Source organism: Choloepus didactylus, chromosome 17 (assembly GCF_015220235.1).
Source record: "Choloepus didactylus isolate mChoDid1 chromosome 17, mChoDid1.pri, whole genome shotgun sequence".
NCBI lineage: Eukaryota > Metazoa > Chordata > Mammalia > Pilosa > Megalonychidae > Choloepus > Choloepus didactylus.
Window position 1 is genome coordinate 2,757,836 of NC_051323.1, and position 22,594 is coordinate 2,780,429.

At 38.6% G+C, this 22,594-nt stretch overlaps 1 gene segment (V, D, J or C); it reads right to left on the bottom strand.

Annotated features, from left to right (window-relative positions):
* Positions 1-18,873: 18,873 nt before the first annotated feature.
* On the bottom strand, positions 18,874-19,783 carry LOC119512263. The segment is given in 2 exon segments: positions 18,874-19,484; positions 19,670-19,783. Coding segments are annotated over 2 exon segments (540 nt in total).
* Positions 19,784-22,594: the final 2,811 nt, after the last annotated feature.

Below are 22,594 nucleotides of genomic sequence, written 5' to 3' on the forward strand. Positions count from 1 at the left end.
TTCACTCACTAAAGTTACTTTTGAGAAACTTAAATTCCCCAGAGGTTTCTATACCAGATGTGATGGTTGGGTTCATGTGTCAACTTGGCTAGGTGGCACTGGCCTGACAATTGCTGTGAGGATATTTGAGGCTGGTTACTAATCCAACGGGCTGGTTTGTCGGATCATCAGTCAATTGACTGCAGCTGAGTGATGACTCATCAAGGGGTGTGCTTCCACAGTGAGAGAATGCAATTGGCTGGATTTGGTCCGGGTGATCATTTGGAGGCTTATAAGCCGACGGTTAGAGAAACTTCACTTCTTCTTCAGCTGCTCAGTGAAGCATTCCCTGGGGAGCTTGTTGAAGTTGCCGGTTCGTTTCCTGAGGAGTTCATCAAAGCTGCCGGTTCGTTTCCTGAGGAGTTCATCAAAGTTGTCAGTTCGTTTCCCGAGGAGTTCATCGGACATCTTCCTTGGAGTTGACAGCTTGTTGACAGCTCTGCAGAATTTGGACTCGTGCGCTCCCGCAGTTGCGTGAGTCACTTTTACAATTTGATAATCAGAGACATCTCCCATTGATTCTGTTTCCAAGGAGAACCCTAACTAATACACCAGATAATACCAAACCACGGATGCAACAGGCTCTCCAAGAACATCCCTCTGATGCATCACCATTCCCCATATTGTTGACAACCCTTTTCAATATGAACAAGTTAGGGTGTTCACTGACATCACTAGACATCCCTAAAGATGGCAAATGTGATTAACCAAGAGAAACAAGGGTAGGGGTAGCAACAGACAAGACAGGATTTAACAAGCAATTTGGAATACTGAAACTGTGTGTGTGTGTGTGTGTGTGTGTGTGTGCACTAGGGTATTAGAGGAGGTGGAAGGAGATATGGGAAATGTTAGAACTGTAACCCATAATATTTTTTTAAATTTGCTCTATAGCTTCTCATTACATTTTACTTTGAAAATTACCACCTTTTGGTATTTATGTTATATTTCACAAAAAAGAAGTAACCAAAATTGTGGAACTGTAACTCATAACATTCTTTGAAATTTGCTGTCTAAATATAAGCTGATGCCCAACAACATACATGTGAAAGGAAAGAAAAATATTTGATCCTTTCTAGATCAGGTGGTTCTGGCCGCTGACTGGACACACACAATGGCAAGCCCAGGCAAGATCATTCAAGCCTGCTGATATCAAAAGAACTAACCCATAAAGAAGAGAACAGTAAAAATTCTAAAGATTTTAAGACACTGGGAATTGGGGTGGTTTATGGCATAGCAATCACTAATATGCTATCCTCTTTTAAATGGCTAATCACTCTTACTCCAGGAAACTATGTCACCTCACATTTCTTTTTAATCATAAGAAAAGACAGAGGAAACATTATATATATATCAGTTTAATTTCTCTCTCAAAACCAGAATAAAAGAAGTGATCTTTGTGTCTGACACACACTATGCAGTCAATATATATATTTTAAAGGCTTGTATTCTTTAACATCAACTTTTAAAGTAATGTTCATTAGATATGTTTGCTTTACACTGTTCCAACATTCTCAGACACTTCCTGAAACTGAACTTCCTTAACTAGTATGCTTCAGAAAGACATATAAGTTATACTAGGTCACTTGACGTTTTTCTGTTTATACACTGAAATAAACATGTTTATTAAATATTTTCCAAAATGTTCCAGTTATATCTGACTTAAAAACTATGATTTGGCCCAGTCACAGATCATGGGAAAAGCTGTCATATATTTCTAGAGTGACAGAGTCAAAAAAGCTACAGAATTGTCTTTGAAGGAATGAGTATAACTGAATGAGGTGGAGGAAAGAAAAGGGCAGTTAGAAAGTAGGTCGAGTATAACTACAGCGGTAATAATGACAAGGAAGTTTTGAAAGAAAAGCAGAGTCTGTGGAAGGAAAATGTAAGACAGGGAGACTAACTACTAAGCAGAACGTTTTGAATATGAAGAGATGGGAGGAAGAAAACCAGCTTCTGTGTCAGGACTCACTGACCTTCAGCTGGGAGAGGAGGTTTCTGTTTGAGTTTGAAACACTGGGAAAGGATGGCTGTGATGTTGCCAATGGTAACAATCTGCCACATCATCAGTGTGGAGCCTGCTAATAGTGAGAGTCAATTTTGTCCTGGATATTCCACCACTGAATTGGTTGGGAACCCTGGATGCCAGGATGGATGCACCATAGGTGAGAGGTTTAGGGGTTTGTTCTTGGTTCTGCTAGTAGCATCTACATTGCTGATTACACCCTGGCTTGTCTTGCACCTCATGGTCATGGTCTGTCCTGGGACCCATCCATGGAGACTGGAGACCGGAGATTTGAGACTGGCTCATCGCTCATCACAATGTCCCCACTGGCACCTGAAGTCAGAAAAGGACAAAGATTATAAAATGAACCATAAATATATAAAATACATATTTAAAGCAGGATTTCTTATGAATCATATGCAATCAGATCTGTTTTAGATGGAATACTCTGTACATGCTGCATGTCAAACCCATTCTCTTAGTTTATAAGGATATTTGTCTTCAGAACTGCTCACCTGGGATCCAGAGCAACAGGAAGATATGAGTTTTGACTATGACACCATCTTGCTCATCTATCTGATGCACTCATTCAGGCCCCATTTGCAGGGAAAACACATTTGTAGTGTCTGAGTAGCCAGCCTAGCCCCTGAGGAGCCTATGCAAAACATGAGAGAGTTCAAAGGGAAACATACCTGTGCAGTGAGATGTAAAGCAAATAACAGTAGAAAGGACGTAAAAATATCATTACCAAGGAAATGCTTTTGTATATTACAAAAGACACATAAATCAACTTAATACTGTAATTTTTACAAAGGTCTGCAAAATTACTAAATTTAAAATATTTTATTATCTTTTCTCAACCAAACTACTTGCAATAACTTAAAACATAAGGTAAAAACATAAGACAAGCGTGATGGTAGCACAATATTTTAACTACACTGAACAAACTTGTTCATGAGTAAAGCTGAAAAAGGTGGGCTAGGGACATGAATGACATCTGAGGTAAAGGTAGAAGATAAAGACTGGGACAGTTAACTTAGCAAAAACTGAAGTGGTCAATGACTGTGACAAATATAAAACTTCTTACCTGTTGGAGAACAAATGAATGTCAACCATGCAGGGTGTTGAAAAAGGGATGTTATTGGGGAAAAAATATAATCAAAGCAAACTGGAGTCTATGGTCAACACGAATACTGTCATATGCTTCCATTAAATGTAACAAAGGGAATACACCAAAGCTAAATGCATATGAGCGTTGGATATAAGGGAGGGATATGGGATCCTTGGCAGTGGTGGTGTTGTCTGACACTACTCTTATATTGTATATTTTATTTATCTTTTTATTACCTTTTTAATTTTTCATTAAAAATAATCTTTTTTTTTCACAATAATCAATATGTTCAAGTGCTGACTGTGGTGATAAATGCACAACTCTATGATGATACCAAGAACAACTGATTGCACAATGTGGATAATTATATGGTATGTGAATATAGCTCAGTAAATTTGTATGGAAAAATATAAACAGGGATACAAGTCCTGGAAAAAACATGGAGAGCAGGATGTACATATTTACTGTTGGTTAGGAGGCAGAATGGTATAGCATTTTTGGAGGACAGTTGGGTGATTCCATGTGATTCTAAGTATCTGGGTGCCATAAAGCCCTACAACCTCATTAGGGGGCATTTACTTGGAGGACCTGAGAGCAGGGACATGAATGGACATTTGCACACTGGCGTTTGTGGAGAGAGTGTGCATGCTTGGCAATGGGTGGAGGTGGTCTAAGAATACATCGATGGAGGAACAGAATGGTGAGCTGCTGTGTGTGTATACAATGGAATATTGAGCAAATATGAGAAGGAGAGAAGCTGTGAGACATGCAATGAGGTGCATGCATCTTGTAGAAAGCATTTTGAGAGAAATACACCAGAAACAAAGGCAAACAATCTTAATGCCTCACCAATATGAGCTAACTACAATGTGCTAAACTCAGAATTGAACCTTAGAGCACAGCTTATCAGGGGAATGCTTATTGTAACAGTCCCTTGATTGTAAGCTCTTACAGAAGTCACATCTATTCCTGAATTGTAATGGCTGCCTTCTGATTCAGAGATGCTGATCACTTTGTGTATAACCTGATCAATCCCTGGGATTCTGGGTATCTGTGTGACACCTGAAACTCAGAGCTAGAGCTTGGCAGATATGAATGTCAGTATTAGCACACATAGCAACTGTTACAAAATCTGAAAAGGAGTCCAGACTTCAATTAGAGATATGAATGAAGCCGATGTGGTTAGTACAAGGGCAGATCAAACTAAAGGGTAAAGGACAATACTTACTGCATTTTAAAACTTCAAATTCCATTTGAGACCAAGGGAAGATATGTTTAGTTTGTGCAAGCTCTATATTTCTTAAACAGTTTAACTCATACAGCTTGTTGAAATAACAGAATTACATGAAACTTTTAATAGGAAGTGAGATCTGGTAGGTTTGCATAGGTTAATGTGAAATAGTGACACTTCCCAAAGTAATCTGGACAAAGAATAAAAATATATTTGCAGGACCCCCTGAGGAGCTGGGGGAAAATGTGTAAGTGTTGAACTTCCTCACCTGATGGTTGCTGATGTTCTCACAATCATTGAGGACTGGTGGTTTGATGCGCCAAGTCCTCTATCATGGGACTTTCCCTTATGAAGCTCATTACTGCAAAGGAGAGGCTAAACCTGCTTATAATTGTGCCTAAGTTTCTCTCTCTGTGTACCTCTTTGTTACTCAGATGTGACCCTCTCTCTAGCTAAGCGAACTTGACAGGAGAAATCACTGCTCTCCAGACTACATGAGATCTGACACCTAGGGGTGTAAATCGCTGGCAACGTGGGATATGACTTCCTGGGATGAATCTTTACCTGACATCATGGGATTAAGAACATCTTCTTGACCAAAAGGGGGAAATGAAATGAATCAAAATAAAGTTTCAGTGGCTGAGAGATTCCAAGTGAAGTTGAGATGTCATTCTAGTGGGCATTCTTATGCATTATATAGATAACATTTTTACGTTTTAATGCATTGGAAAAGCTAGAAGTAAATGCCTGAAACTATCTCAGTGCAACCCCGTAGGCTTGACCCTTGAAGACTAGATGGCAAAGTAGCTTACAAGTGATGAGAGTGTGATTGTTAAAGCCTTGTGGATCACACTCCCTTTACCCAGTGTATGCATGGATGAGTAGAAAAATGGGTGCAAAAACAAAACTAAATGAAAAATAGGGTGAGATGTGGGGGATGATTTGGGTGCTCTTTTTAAATTTTATTTTTTATTCTTATTTTCATTTTTTCTGGTACAAGTAAAATGTTCAAAAATTGATAGGTGTGATGAATGCGCAACTATCTGATGGTAATGTGAATGATTGTACACTTTGGATGATTGTATGATATGTGAATGCATCTCAATAATTTAATTAAAAACATAATTTAAAAAAATTAAAAATAGATAATTTTGCAATACAGTGTATGTGTCTGTGAGTGGATAATATCAGAAAATAACCTTTCTAAAGATGGTGCAAAGATTATAGATAATTAGGATTTAACATGGCAGAAAGTACCTAATTTTCACGATGAAGGTCGAGCGGGCCATGTGAAAAGGAATGGGGGAAACCTGTAGGAAATGGGAGCTCACAGCCGTCAAGAAAATAGGATATCAGTCCTACCACCCAAGAGACTGATTCTGCAACACTGTCAGCCTAGAAAGAAAACTGAGCTCTGGAGAGACTCTAGCCCCACTGGCTCCTTCATTTTAGCCTTGTAAGACCCTGAGCACACAACCCTCCACAGTGTATCATCTCCCAATCTACAGTATTGTGAGCTAATAAACCAATAATTAGTAAATGATAGAAAATTTATTTAAATATATCATTGAGACACATTATGAAAGGAGATTCATAAATCCAGATGGAATAAATTATTATTCCTTTTACCCAGTGGCTGAGTGACGCTGACTCCTATCTCTTCTAGTGCAATGTAGTGTGCTTTATGCTTATTTTACACACAAATGATTTCCTGATATGTGACCACTTCCACAGGATTAGAGCTGAATATTTTTCTATCAAACTGCAAGTAAGAACAAAATTAGTTTGGAAGATGGTTAAGATCTGTCCCCTCTTTGACTACTTGGCCATGTTTTCTCTCAATTGAAGGAATTCTGGGCAAAGCTATCTGTAAGAGAGATGACTGAACTAGGGACATCCCAAGCAAACCTGAACCATATTACTGCCTGCACATTTGCTTAGGAGCCCAGAATGTTTCTGATTCCCAAATGCAGATGTCTCTTGCAACAGGAGACAATGCTATTGTTTGTGTTTTTGTCTTGATCTAAGAAATGAAGTGTCCTGTTCTTCAATTTCTTTTAGAATTGAAATTTCTAACTGTTGAATTTAACATTGGATACTTCTGTTGTTCAGTTGTCAAAAATAAAAATCTTAATTTGAGGTAAAAGTCAACACTGCATCCCATTATAAATTTTCTTGGCCCATGTCACACTATACAATGCCCTTACCTGGAAACATTCAATACAAGTATTCTTTTTGCAGAGATAGTATTATGCTGAGTGAGTTTTAAGAGCCAATTCACAGACAGGCAGCTTTACAATGCTTCATGGTTCTCAAACAATTTTAAATGGTCTACGGAAATCTCATGACACATTGAAGCTACAGCACCCCAATGAAGGTGCCCAGTTCCTTTTTTGTTTTATATTTTTGTTGTGAAATAAACATACAGAAAAGTGTTAACTTTCAAAGCACAATTTAACAGCTAGTTACAGAGCAAACATCAAAGAATTTTATAGGTTACAATTCCAGAATTTCAGCTATTTCATTATTGTGAAATGCAGCAGATATGCATAAAGGTGATAACTTTCAAAGTATTATTTAAGAAGTAGTTATACAGGTAATTTCAAGGAAAGGTATGGGTTACAGTTCCACAATTTCAGTTATTTCCTCATGGTGCAATACAATATATATACAGAAAAGTGATAACTTTCAAAGCACATTTAAACAAGTAATTATAGGACAAATTTCAAAGAATATTATGAGTTACATTTCCACCATTTCAGTTATCTCCCACTAGCTATTCTAATACCCTAGCATCTAAAAAGACATTTATATAAATATTCAGTATTTATACTCCTCTGTTAAATCCTATCTTGTCTGTTGCTATCCCTTCCTCTATTTTAATCACCTCTCAAACTTCAGAGATGTCTAGGTAGTGACCAAATTTCACTCATTCATATTGAAAAGGTTTGCCAACACTATGGAGAAGGGGGATGCATCTGCTTGACGTTGTTGAACAGGTTGTTGCCTCTTGGTTTGGGGACTTAATCTGGCATAGGAACACTATGGAGGATTTAAGTTTCTGAAAAATAAATTTAGTGAGTGGACATTTGTTCATCTACTCGTCTGTTGAAGGATACTTTGTTTCTGTCTCTTGAAAACTGTGAACAATGCCACTATGAATATTGGTGTGCAAATGTCTGTTCATGTCACTGCTTTCAGATCTTCTGGGTACATAACAAGAAATGAAATGGCCAGATTGTAGGGTAACTCAATACCTAATTTTCTGAGGAAACACCAAACTGACTTCCACAACAATAGTACCTTTATACTTTCCTACAAGGAGAGAATAAATGTGCCTATTTCTGCACATCCCCTCCAGCACTGTTGTTTCCTGTTTGTTTATTGGCAGCCACACTTATTGGTGTGAGATGCTATCTCACAGTGGTTTTAATTTCCATTTCCCTAATAGTGAATATGAACATTTTTTCAGGTGCTTTTATTCATTTGAATTTCTGCCTCAGAAAATGTTTTCTTAACTTTTGCCCATTCTACAATTGGACTGTTTGTGCTACTGTCATTGAGTTGTAGAATTTCTTTATATGTGCTGGCTATCAGCCTCTATCATTAAAATGGTTTCCAAATATTTTCTCCCATTGGTTTGGCTGCCTCTTCACCTATTTAACAAAATCCTTTGAGATGCAGAAGTTTTTAATTTTGTGGAATTTCCATTTATTTATTTTTTATTTCATTGCTTCTGCTTTGGGTGTAGGGTCTAAGAAGCTACCTCTTAATACTAGGTCTTGAACCTGTTTCCTGATGTTATCTTGTAAGGATTTTATGGTACTGTCTCTTACATTGAGTTCTTTGATTCATTTTGAGTTAAGTTTTGTTTAGGGAGGGATGTAGGGGTACTCTTTCTTTCTTTTGGCAATGATAAGCACTTCTCAGAGCTCCATTTGTGGAAGTGACTGTTCTGTTCTAGTTCAGTGGATTTGGGGTCTTTATCAAAAATATGTTGACCATAGATCTAAGTCTATTTCTGAAGCCTCAGTTTGATTCCATTTATGAATATGTCTATCTTTGTGTAAGTACCACGCTCTTTTGACAACTGCAGCTTTATAGCAGGCTTTAAAGTCAGGAAGTGAATGTCATCCTAATTGTTCTCCAGTTTTAGAATGTTTTTGGCAATTGGAGTCCCCTTCCACTTCCAAATAAATTTAATAACTAGCTTTTACAAGTCTGCAAAGTAGGTTGTTGGAATTTTTATTAGAATTGCATTGAATATGTAGATCACTTTGTGTAGAACTGACATCTTAATGATGTTTAGCCTTCCTATCCATGAACATGGAATAATTTTTAACCCATTTCAGTCCTTTGAGATTTCTTTTAGTAAAGCTTTGTAATTTTCTTTGTAGAGGTCTTTTACTTCATTGGTTAGCTTTATTCTTAGGTACTTGATCATTCTTTTAGTTGCTATTGAGAATGGATTTTTTTTTTTTGAGTGTCTCTTTAGTTAGGTCATTACTAGTGTATAGACACATTACTGATGTTTGGACATTAATCATGTATCCAATCAAATTGCTGACTTTGTTTATTAAATCATGTAGCTTTGTCATCAATTTCTCAGTATTTTCCAAATATATGGTTATATCCTCAGCAAATAATGGCAGTTTTACTTCCTCCCTTCCAATTTGGATGACTTTTATTTCTTTGTCTTGCTGATTGCTCTGGGTAGCACTTCTAGCACAATGTTGAATAACAGTGGTGACAGTGGGCATGCTTGTTTCAATCCAGAACTTAGGGGGAAGGTTTTCAGTCTCTCACCATTTAATACTATGCTGGCTGTGGGTTTTTCACATATACCCTTTATCATACTGAGTTAGTTTCCTTCAACTTGTACTGTTTGAAGTGATTTAATCAAAAAGAATACCACATTCTACTTAATTTTTCAGCATTCATGAAAATGATTATTTGATTTTTCCCTTTGGATTTGTTAATGTGTTTTATTAAATTGATTTTCTTAGGTTGAACCACTCTTACCTGCCTGGAATGAACACCACTTGGTCATGCTGTATGACTCTTTTAATGTAACTTTGGAATCAAATTGCAAGTATTTTGTTGAGAATTTTTGCATCTATATTCATTAGTGACATTGGCCTATAGTTTTCTTGTAGAACATTTAACTGGTTTTGGTATTACAGTGATGTTGGCTTCATAAAATGATTTAGGTAGTTTTCCATTATCTTCAGTTTTTGAAAGAATTTGAGCAGGTATGATGTCAATTTTTTTAAGAAAGTTTGGCAAATCCCCCTGTAAAGCCATCTGTCACTGGACATTAATTTGTAGGAAGGTTTTTTGATCACTGCTTGGATCTCTTCATTTTAGATTGGCTTGTAGAGGTTTTGTATTTCTTCTCTGGTCTGCTTAGGTTGTTCATGTGGCTCTTGGAAATAATCCATTTCCTGTAAAATTTCTAGCTCTTTGGCACACCACAAGTGTGAATCTTCTAAGTGAGTCTGGACCTTTCCAACCTTGAAATTGTATTAATTGGTCTGAATAGTAGAGCTTCCAAGCCCCTGTCAGAAAAAAATTTGTAACCCTTGTCTTGTAGAGGGGCAAAATACTTTCAGTTCTCATGGAATCTAGAAATCATTTTTGAAGTGTCAACATCCTCAAGATCTCATGCATTTCCCAGGATCTAATAAAACTAGATGACCAGAACATGAAAAATATGATTCACAACAGAATTGATGACACAAAGTTCTCCTTAGACTTCAGATTTTGAAACTCTCACCATGTTTATTTAAAGGAATGGATTACATAAATGAAAACATGTATGCCAAAAAGTAAATTTCAAAGATACTATACTCTTAAAAATAAACAAACCAAATTTCCAGATATTGGATAAGGAATAACCGGAATTGCAAATTTAATAAATGTAGTTGACAGCAGAAGAGAATTTATAAAACAAGATACCAAAGCAGAACAAACTTTCTAAAATATAATCTTCAGAAAGAAAAAAATGGAAAACTTTACAGACATAGATAATACAGTGATATGTACAGTGACATGGTCTTAGGAACATTTGAGGAAGAAGAAAGACAGATAATCAGCAGATGCACATTTGAACAGATAATGATTGAGAATTACCCAGAACTAGTGGAAGTCAGTTATTCACAGACTCAAGTGCACATCAAACACAAGTCAAATTAATTATAAGTATCCCATACTGAGACACATCTCAGAAAACTGCAGAATATCAATGACAAAGAGGAAAACATACAGTCACCTTCAGTCAAGTGACACTTGCATGGCATAAGAGTATTTATATGTGCTGTCTCATCATTTTTGTCTAGTGATAAGCACCCATCTTGAGTGACCACCCCAGCTAATCCTGCCCTTGTTGTAACCTGGTCTTAAACCTGCACCTCCACATGGTTTGGGGGATAAGAGCTCCCTTAGATTCTCTGACTGCCCCTGCTGCTTCTCCTCCAAATGGCCCCTCACCATGCCCTACCATATAATTGTTTGGCAAGGTGTGTGTCTCCTTAGGGCTTTGATGCCCAGAATCTGCACTCACCTTCTCCAAATGGCCTGGCTCTTATCACTCCTACTTCATTCAATGTATGTGAAATTTCCAATCCCCAGTATTTGGGGTAAAGATTACGTCTCCCCTCTTTGTCACAATAAAAGCGGGAGCCCAGGCTCCCCATGTGCCTCTTACTCCCTCCTCCATGGACCATCATAGGGGCTGAGGTTAGGTAAGTCTGGGATATTCCCCAACCCTTTTTCTCTTCTTCCTCCATGCTCTTTAATTCAATAAATTTGTCTTTTCATGCTGTCTTCCCTGGCTGGCTATTTGTTTTCTACCTCATCACCCAAAGAACATGCACATAACATCCAAAACAATTGGAGATAATATTTTCCATTGTGGTTTCACTTCCTATGAATAGCATGTTCTTTCTTTAACTCCCTCAAAATGGTTGATTCATAAGGATTCATGAGCTCTACAATGTTATCTATATTGTCATATGATTTAATGTTTCACTTCATCATATGCCCATAGGAGAAAAATGAAGAAACATTTGTTTTAGGAAAATGTTAAAAATATCTCAAATTTATATCAATAATATCAATGGAAAGGTATGCCTCACCTATAACATAATCTTTTGAGTTTTCCAGTTATAGCTCTGTTCACTATCTTTGAACTATATCCAAACTATTTGTAAATTGTTAGTAATTGTACACTTGTTAAATTTTAACCTGTCCAATGATTGCTAAATTGCCTCTCCTCACCTCAAAACAGAAAGAAAAAGTTTTTTCTTCATTTTCATTTAACCTCAATATTCCTTTACTCTGTATAAGTCTGTGCTGTCTTAAATTTTCATTTGAACTGGTCATAATACCTGCCTGGTTCCCTCATATCTTATGAGTAAAATAAAATTGTTAACACATTTTTATTTGCATATGAGAATCATAGTTTTACCATTTCTAAAAAAATATCTTTTAACAAAACTGTTTTCACTTTGCTACAGGCCTTATATTCTCATTTTCTTCCTTACTCTGATTAAAGTCATGATCCCTCTTCTTAATGACTCCCTTACACACATCAAGAACTCACTTGTCCTTCCCTTATTTCTTTCTATCCCCCCTCCAAACCCTCCACCTAGTTAAACCCCAACCCTCCACATGCCTGCACCCAGATTTGTGTGGAGAGGGAAAAACACAGCCATTCTGCACTGCCTCTTGTGAAATTCATTTCCTCCCACCTCATGAGAGCCCTCAATCCTGCCCCACAATCATACTTCATTTCCTTGGACCAGTGATTCTACTCTTTCTCTTTCTTCTCTCTTTGAAGCAGTTAGAAGAAAACATTCACACGCTCCTCCCATATGTCCTCTGATCCAGGGAGGTCTAAGTCCCTACATTCTACCTTCTTTCCTGTTACTGTAGGCAAGTAGGCAGCTCTCGAATCAGAGGCCCATTCCTCTCACCCCAACCCCATCATCTACACAAGGACATTGATCTACATTTCTGCCCCCGCTTGCTGAACCACCTCTCTTAGCATCATTCCCATCAACATGCAAAAATCATTTAAAAACTGTCTTGGCATCTGTGCAGGTTTGGATACATTACATCTGCCCAAAGTCATGTTTTTTAATTCAATCTTGTGGAAGCAGATTTATTAATCCTTCATATTAGGGTGTGAAAACTTTGTTGAATGTTTCCATGAATATTTGACAGCACCCATTCCGGTAAGTCTATTTTTTTTAAAGTAATCATAAATTAAATTTTAGAGTAATTTAAAAGGAAAAATAAACCAATCCATTTAAAATGTAAAATATGAAATACAAAGCAGCAGACTGAAAAATAGATGCCTCCACAGGAGAGGGGAAGGAGGGCTCTATTTCTTGCTTGGCCCTGTCTGAAGCGGAGAAGTGGGAGCTGAATCTGGTATCAGGATTGACTCTCCCACTGTAGGTGATGCTGGGTCCAGGGCTGGCACTGCACCAGGTCTGTATCTGTCCCTGGTGTTGTCATGGTCTTCAGCTGTGGACCTGGTTCCACCTCCTCAAATGGAGTTGAAGCTGGCAGCATTTCATTTGGCTTCAGACTTGGTAACAGATGTGGCTCCAGCTTCAGAGTCTCCACTACAGTCATAGCAGCAGGATGCTCTAGATCTTGAAGTGTTGAAACCTCTGGCCCTGGTGCTAGATTTGAAAGTGGCTGGCAATGAGGCTGGCACTGGAACTGATCCTGGACCCTGTTGTTCTTCCTCAGTTGGCTCCATATCATCATGCTGGTTCCATAAATGAAGGGCATGGCCCAGCAGCTCTGGGGTGGTCACCCTGACCTTCTCATAGATAAGTCTTGATTGGTTTACTGGAGTCCTTTCAAAAGAGCCACACAGGACCAGACACTTTCTGTCACTTAGGCTTTGAGATGCTAGCCCAGACTTTGCTCAAGAGAAGCTAAGTAAGGATGCACAAGATCTGATAAATGAGCACACAACCTGGGAACAGCAGATGCAGCCATGTGCCTTCTCAGCTGACAGAGGTTTTCTGGACACCATCGGTCATTATACAGTGAAGGAATACTCAAGTTGATGCCTTAGTTTGGAAATTTTTATGGCTGTATAAATATAAAATTGTAACCTAATAATCCCCCTTTATAAAAGCAATCCATTTCAGACATTTTGCATAATAGCAGCTCTAGCAAACCAGAACAGATTTTGGTACCAGAGAAGTGGTGTGCTGCTGAGTTTGCAAATACCAAGCATGTTGGAATGTCTTTAAATGGATAAGGGAAAGCTTGTGGAGGAATTGTGAGGAGCTTGATAGAAAAAGCCTAGACTGCTTTGAAAGGACTGTTGGTGGAAATATGGAATCTAAAGATACTTCTGATGAGGCCTTGAGCAGAAATGATGAGTGTGTTTTTGCAAACTGGAAGGAAGGCGATACTTGGCCTATACTGTCAGAGAATTTGGCAAAATTCAGTCTTGGTGTCATATGGAAGGCAGAATTTGAAAGCAACAACCTGGGATACTTAGCTGAAGAGATCTCCAAACTACATGTGGAAGATGGAACCTGGTTTCTCCTTGCAGCTTATAGTAAAATGAGAGATGCTAGAGATAAGATAAGAAATGAACCCTTGGGTACAAAGAAACCAGAAATTGATGGTTTGGAAGATTCTGTGCTTCCAGAAAATGAGACCTCAGAGGGTGGTGCCCTAAATTAGGATTTAACAAAACCTGGAACCAGCCAGGCATTTCAATACAAGCCAGTATTGGAGATGGAGTCTTCCAGAAAGGATATGTGGAAAGTCTGATTATCCAACAATTTTGACACCAGTATGCTTCATGACAAGCTAACAAAATTTTTGCAAGATCTGCATAAACAGAATCACTGCCATCCTGGACTGGAGTTGACAGTGATGGAACAATTGAAGGAAAATTTTCTTCAAAGGCAGATTTATGGGATCAAATGTCTGGAGTCAAGAAATTTCAGGCAATGAGAGCAGAGCAACCCATGCAAGTGGAAAGGGTGAGTTTGCCCAAGAGGCAGAGGGTGGCCATTGTGCCTCAAGGCTCAAGAAGGTTGCCACTTCCCCAGGAATCAGAGAGCATGGAGCACATTTTGTGGGGACTGAAGAGAGCCTGGACACCACCCCAATGTTCAGTGAGGGGAGAGCCTTGCCCTGGAGAGGCTGAGTCCAAGTGATGCACTGATGTCTGAGGAATGTGAGGCAGAGAAGAAGGTGGTCTCCCCAAGGTGTGGATATGATGGTGCACTCACCCCAGGATTTGGAGAGAGCAAGACTGCTGCAAAAGTCTTTGGAAAGTGTGGAAATGCTGCTCTGTCAAGCCCAGAAGATACAACTTCATTTTGACTCTGAGATTTTGAAATCTAATGAAGTTTGCACTGAAGGTTTTAGGAACTGTTTTGCTCCCTATAGCATTTGGAAAATTTATCCTATGACTATCCCTCCTTTGTATATTGGAGGCAGATAAATTGTTCTCTGTTTCACATGTCCACAAACAGCGGGGAATTTTGCCTTGGGACAGATCACACCTTTAACTGATTTTGGTAAGATCTTGCACTTGTCTATTGTTACTGATATAATTTGTTTTTGTGGTATTGTGATGGGGTGAGTGTATTTTGTATTTGGAAAGAATATGTCTTTTTTGGGACCATGGCTTGGAATGTGCTAGTTTGAATACAGTTTTTCCCTCAAAAAGCCATATTCTTTAATGCAGTCTGGTGGGGGCTGATTTATTAATCTTTCTGATTAAGCTGTTGTGCCAGTGTGGAGGTATTATGGCCCCCTAAAAACCACTATCTTTGATGTAATCTTGTGTGCAGATTGATTAATCTTTTTGTCTGGGTTGTGACTTTTTGATTGGATGTCTCCATGGAGATATGACACACCCACATGTGGGTGATGACTTTGATTGGATAATTTCCATGGTGGTGCTACCCCACCCATTCAGGGTGGGTCTGAATTAAATCACTGGAGCCGTATAAATGAGCTGACAAACAGAAGGAACTCAGAGGAGCTGTGAGTGACATTTTGGAGAACAACTTATAGTGACATTTTGAAGAGGAGCTGCAGCCAAGAGAGACACTGTGAAGAATGCACAGGAGCTGAGAGTGGTGCTGGAACACAACCTGGGATCAGAAAATGCCAACTACTTGCCTTCCCAGCTAACAGAGCTTTTCCAGATGCAATTGGCCTTCCTTCAGTGAAGGTATACTTGTGTTGATGCCTTCATTTGGACATTTTCTTGGCCTTCAGACTATAAATTTGTAACCAAATAAACTCCCTTTATAAAAGCTAATATATTTCAGGTGATTTGTCAGTGACAGCATTAGCAAACTGGAACAGGTGTGACCTCTTGATTGAATGTTTCCATGGAGATTAACATGGCCCATTAAGGGTAGTTCTTGATTAGTTTACTGAAGTCCATTAAAAAGAGTGAAACAGGCCCATATGTCACTTAGAGATGATTTGAAATGCTAGCCCAGTATTTGCTCCAGAGAAGCTAAGGGAAGGACACACAAGAGTTGAGAGAGGAGCTGAAACACAACCTGGGAAGAGCAGATTCCAGCTGTGTGCCTTCCCAGCTAACAGAGCTTTTCCAGATGCCATCAGCCATTCTTCAGTGAAGGTATCATCATGTCGATGCCTTAGTTTGGACACTTTTATGGCTGCAATACTGTAAATTTGTAAGCTAATAAACCCCCTTGATAAAAGCCAATCAATTTCTGGTATTTTACATAACAGCAACTCAAGCAAACCAGAACAACCTCGCATCTCCATCCAACTGAATATTATTTCAAAATTATCCTTTACAGTAAAGCTCATTGAAAGAGCTCTCTATAGTCATGAAACCCAAACTTTCTCTTCCCATTCTCTCTTCAGCTTCTTCCATTCAGGTTCTACCCCCCAAAATCAATGAAACTGGTATGGTCAAGTTCAGTGGAGACATCCAGATGCCAAACCTTATGATTATGCCCTAGTCCTCATCTCACTGGACCATCTGCACCATCCCACATATTGATATCACCCACCCCCTAAATACAAATTTTCCAGGGAGCTCCAGGGCATCACAGAGTCTTCCTTGTTTTCCATCCACACTGCTCAATCCCAGACTCTTGTGCTGGTCCCTCCTCATTTCTCCAACCTCAGAGGTCAGTCCCCAGACCTCTTCCATCCTCCAATATTCAGTGATCAAATTTTCCTATTATCAGATTTAAATCACCTGTCACTTATCTCTCCAATAAACTCCAGACACATACATCTCATGGGATACTTGACTTCTGCACAGGGAAATCTAATACACATATCAAATGTAAAATATCCAAAACCAACTTCCTAATCTCCCTTCTCAAATCCACATCTCCCTCAGTGTTTTCATCTAAATAAATGAGGACTCTCCCTTCTAGCATCTGAGAGTAAAACATTGGAGTCATTTTGAAGACTATTCCACATTCCTTATGAGAACCACCATGATACAGTTAACTTTATCTTCAAAAGAGACCACTCTTACCCACTACACTGCCACCACCATGACCAATGCAATCAGCCTCTCTACCCTGGATGATAGCAATGTCCTCCTAACTGATATCATGCCCGTCCTCCTCCCACTCAGACATACTCCAATATGATCAATCAAAAATATCCTGCTCTATCCCAAACTCCCATTTCTTACCACATCATTCCAAATAAATCCTAGATATTTTGAGTGCACTGCAAAGTCTGTAAAATATGGCGTACTCACTTTTTCTTTGATCTTTTCTCCCACTACTCTCCCCTTTGCACACTCCATTTCAGAAACCCTGACATCCTTGATATTCTTCCAGCATCATGGCCACACTTCTTGCAGGAATATGCTCTCTCCAATAACTAGAACCCTATTGCCTATGATACAACCAATGCTCATTTCTTAATGAATTGACTGACTTAATTAGTCAAAGCAAACTTTCTCAATTCAACCATGAACATATGTGGCACATCAATTGCAAAAATGTTTCCAATTCTCTCTTCCATCCTTGTAAAAATGCTTCTGCCATGTGTATTAGTAGCTTCTCCTGTAAAGGGGTGGGCACTATTGGCCCTCCCTTTTATGTCAGTTGATCTTTTGTTCAATGCAATGCATCAAAAGTAACATTGTACTAATACTGCATCTAGGATTCACCAGCTTTAAGTGCTTTTGTTTTCTCTCTTGGAATCCTGCCAAGCATGAACCAAACAAGCTGGGATTATTCTGCTGGATAATGTGATACATGCAGCTCTCTCAAGACAAAGCCACAACTGAGGCCAATGAAACAGGAATTTATGAAAGACATGAGACATGTGATCCTTTCTAGATCAGCCAACCCACAGAGGGCCTCCAGGGAACTACAAATACATGAGTGAGATCAGAGAAGATCAGTGACACCTGCTCATTCCACAGAATTGCTAAGCTAACAAAAAACATAACAGCAATAAAATTTCTCATGATTTTAAGTCACTTGGTTCTGTGGCTGTTACATTAGATTGAAAGAACAAACTGATACATCATTTCCCTTTATAACTGCTACCCACTCTTATGCCAACAAACCCTTTCCCTTACCTTGCCTTATTTTCTCTCACTGCACTTACAAATGACATAAAAAATATACTTACACTTGTGTTTTTTCTGTCTTCTCAAACAAGAATGAAGGCAGGTATTTTGTGCCTAAAACATAGTTCACACTAAATAGTAATATCTTGAATGAAAAAGGACTATAATTTCTTAATATCAATACTTTAAAGAAAATCTTCATTGTTAGGCAAAGAGCTGTTTTACAGGTAAGAGTGCTCAGTGAATACAGCTTAGATTTCTTGAGATGTATTCTGGAACTCTTTCATTAAACCATGTATTTTAGATGTTGGTGCAGAAATAACATTAGAATACCTGTAGTTTTTCTTAATTAACACTGAGATGTGCTTCTTAATTGTCATTCAAAGTATTCAACCTTCAGTCACAAAGTGAATCAGGAATCAAAGGGAGGAATTTAAAGGCAAAGTTATAAATTGATGGAAGATGTCATGGGGAAAGCTGTCACATATATACATAGAATACAACAATTTAATAATTAGAGAATTACTGTGTAAAGAATGAGTATCACTGAAAGAATTGGAGGAAGATAAAATAGCATGAAACAAAGAGGTAGAGTAGGAAAGTAATCGCAATGTTTGACATTTTCACTTGATGGAAAAGTGGAAAAAAGTGTGTTTGGGAGGAAAGACTAAGAGAGGAAGACTGCTTTCTACACACAGGGCTTAGAATATGAAAGGACATATTTTTGAAGGCTCAAAGTTAGGGGGTAATTGCAAAAAAAAAAGGAAGAAAATTGGGAGATGGAGGCATTAAAATATAAATGTTCCAGAATAAAAGACACACACAGAAGTGAGAAACATCTGTCACACTGGACCCTTCTTCACTGGGTAGAGATAGAAGTTTATTGAGTCAGGAATGTGACCTGTCCATGTGAAACATGCAATTTTCTGTTTTAGAAAATTCCTAACAATTTCTATAAAGGAATTTTACACCATTTTTCTTTAGTAATATTCCACAAAGAGCTACAGACAATGTCAAGTCCGTTAACATTTGCCTTGGCCTGCAAACCCTCCGAGAACTGATTCAGGAGACACCGACAGTTTGGGAGAGAGAGGAAGTGCATGTTCAGGGCTGTGAGGGGAGGAAACAGCTGCTGCAGCAGGACTCACCGACCCACAACCTGGGGAGGAGGTTTGTGTTCGAGGCTGAAGCACTGTGGGAGGATAGCTGGTACCTTGCATACAGTAGTAATCTGCCACATCCTCAGGCTGGAACCTGCTGATAGTGAGAGTGAAATCTGTCCCAGACCCACTGCCAGTGAATCGGTCGGGGACCCCAGATGCCCGGGTGGATGCATAGTAGATGAGCCTTTTAGGAGGCTGTCCTGGTTTCTTCTGGATCCAATTTAAGTAGGTCTTCTTGTCAGAGCTGTGAAAAATACTCTGACTCGACTTGCAGTTGATGGTGGCAGTCTCTCCTGGAGACACAGCCAAAGAGGCTGGAGACTGAGTTATCACAATGTCCCCACTGGCACCTGCAAACAAGAATGGACAAAGATCACATATTGAATAGAACATATATTACATTATTTATCTTTGAAACTTTGGATCTTATGTATCATAAATAATCAGGTCTGTTTTAAATGAAACAGTTTTTTCCCTTACATGTTGAAATCACTTTTCTCACTTTATAAGGATATTGCTCCTCTGAACCTCTCACCTGAGACCCAGAGCACCAGGAGGATGAGGAGTTGGGACTGTAACACCATCTTGCTCACCCGTCTGAGGCACTAAGACCCCATCAAAAGGGAAGCCCCATTAATAGAGTCTGAGCAGCCAGGCTTGTATCTAAGCAGCCTATGCAAAGCATCAGAGGGTACAAAAGCAAATATGCCTGTGCAGTGAGTTGTGAAGACAAAGAAGGGAAGAAGGTGACAAAAATATCACTAACACAGGAAATTGATTATATGCCAAAGATTAGGATTATAATGTAATTTCACTAAAATTTTTAACAGATTTAGTAAAATATTGAAATGTAAAATATTTTTGGAGTCAACAGTATTCTTTCAAATCAAATGCAAACACCTTTAAATTTTAAATAATTTTTTTTCAGTTCCATTCTGCAAACTTTTATCAAGTGCCCCTCATGTCCAAGGAGAATGGACACAGATACCTACCCTAAATCTGGACACACTCAACCTCACACTTTTGGATTGTTCCCTTCCCCTCATCTTATTAGACATTCTGTGAGAACAAGGTTCAGGTGAATTTCTACATATAACTTATGATCATATAGTTATAAATATTTAATATTACACAATGGAGTAATCATATCTACATCACGATTTCTCAACCCTGGCACTACTGACATGTTGTGTGAGATAATTCCGTGTTGAGGGGGCTGTCCTGTGCACAGCAGGATGTTCAGTAGCCCCCCTGGCCTCTATCCATTAGCTGGTAGCACTCTTCTGGCTACTGTTGTGACAACCAAATATTTCTAGATATTGCCACATGTCCTGTGCAGGGAAAATGCCCCCAGTCAAGAAAAACAGATATATATGAAATGGAATTATATATATAGGAATAATATACAGCTATGCCAACTGAAGCAATACTGACTAAAATTAGAAGAAACAGTAATGCAAATATTTTCTTTCTTTTACTGAAGGTAATCTCTAATATTCTTCTCCAAAGAATAAACATAGAATGGACTCTAAGACTTTCCTCCAACAACCAAGGCTTTCTTTTATGAAAACAATGACTGCTACTTCAGGGAAGATATTTTCAGTTATAAAGGTTTCAAGAAATAATATTTGATTTCTTTTGAGAAAGAATGATAGAAAAATGAAAACCTAGATGATCATAATCCTCACTATGATGAATTCTATCATTAAAAACTTTAAATTAATAGATGCACATGGTAAAAAATTAAAACAATATGAGAAGGTACAAAATGGAGAACAAATTTTCTCTTTCAGCTCCAACACCCATTCTTCTCCTTAAAGTTAACCATTTTCAACATTTTTCATTTCAGAAAAGAAGTTTACAGCTTTGCTGTGGGAGAAATGGAACAGACATATGTGTAAACTTGAGGAGGAAAGAGGGTGGTGAATTGGAGCTAATGCCAATTCCATTCAAATAAAACAGGAAGACCTGGGCTCTGCTTTCATTAAAAGAGTTCCAGACTATTCACCACTTATCTACCCAACCTAGGAATGAATGGTCATCTTTTTTTTCCAATGGTGCACTGTCTGCATATTTTGGAAAGTTAGCTGTTTTATACTTTAATTCTGCTGGTGTTTTAACTCCTAGAGCAAGTTTGCTGAGAGCAGGTTTTTGGCAGTGAGTTCTGTCCACATCTTATTAAGGATGACTGTTGTGGTGGTGCCAGGGACTCATTCATTACCTTTTTCCTGGATACACAGGCACCTGCTCTTTTGTTGCATTATCACATTCTGGAGAGAAAACTCTGGTCTTTGTCACACTGTGGAGATTCCTGGCCTCGTGAACAGACACAGGTTTCAAGTTAGATGAGCACCTGTTGGTACAGTAGTTACTGTCCTCTCACTAAATGGTGTCTGTGGATTTCAGCAGCTTTCCTTAATGAGTCAGTTATTCAGAGAAGTCCTGAATTTGTTTGAGGTGCTGAAGTTCTTAATCTTTACCTATATGGGCTCACTGGAAGTTTTCCTGGTATCATATTGATGTACATAAGAGGTACATTCCTTATAACTGTTTTGAGGTTCTGCCAATGCATCAGGAGAGGCATGTGGAACTTTTCTGCAGGAAGGCTTTTGCATTCTGCTGTGTTTGACAAAACCAATGGACAGGTTGGTGTTTGGAAGTCACCCCTCTGGGTGCTCTTAGTGTCAAAATGTGGTTGAAAGTGATGTTCCAGTGCATTACCATTTTACCACCAGTTACCTCCTGCTTTCCTCATTTCCCTCCATGAATAGGCCAAGGCCTGACAGGAGGAAACCAGGAGCCTTATGAGAAGAGCAGGGAAAGGGCCCTGTGGGGAAGGGCACAAAGAAAGCACAGCAACTGTAACTCCAACATTGCTAAACAACAGCAGCCTCCCCAAAACATAAATTAATTCTATAATAGAACACATGTGCTTCTGAGTGTATAATTTCAGATGTAATATCATGAATATACATGGAATGTATATTCAGTGGATATATTTGTTGGAATCTGTGGAATGTATGTTGGTGGATAGGATGAGGGTACATGTCAAAGGCTTATATCTAGCTCAGAGTCTCTTCTGAATTTCAAATTTTTACATGGCTCCTCTTTGACATGTAAAGGCACCTGAATATGTCCAAATCCAGACTTCTGATATCTCCATATAAACAAACAATATATGAAAATAAGTCACCAGATGCCTAGCAGTCACCCTAGACCTGGTCTTTAGGTCAACCAGTTTCTCAAGTCACAATTTAAGTCATTCCAAACCCCTTTGCCAATCACAGACCTGTCAGGTGTCACAGCCCCACCTGGAGGTAATAGGTGAAATAACTTCAGCTCCCAAATTCTGACAGAAGAGTTCTTCATTCATTCTGTACAAAAACAACATGAAACAGAACAAAAACACAAAAAAACCATATCATTAAGTTACAAAGAAGTGAAACAGAACCCATGACCT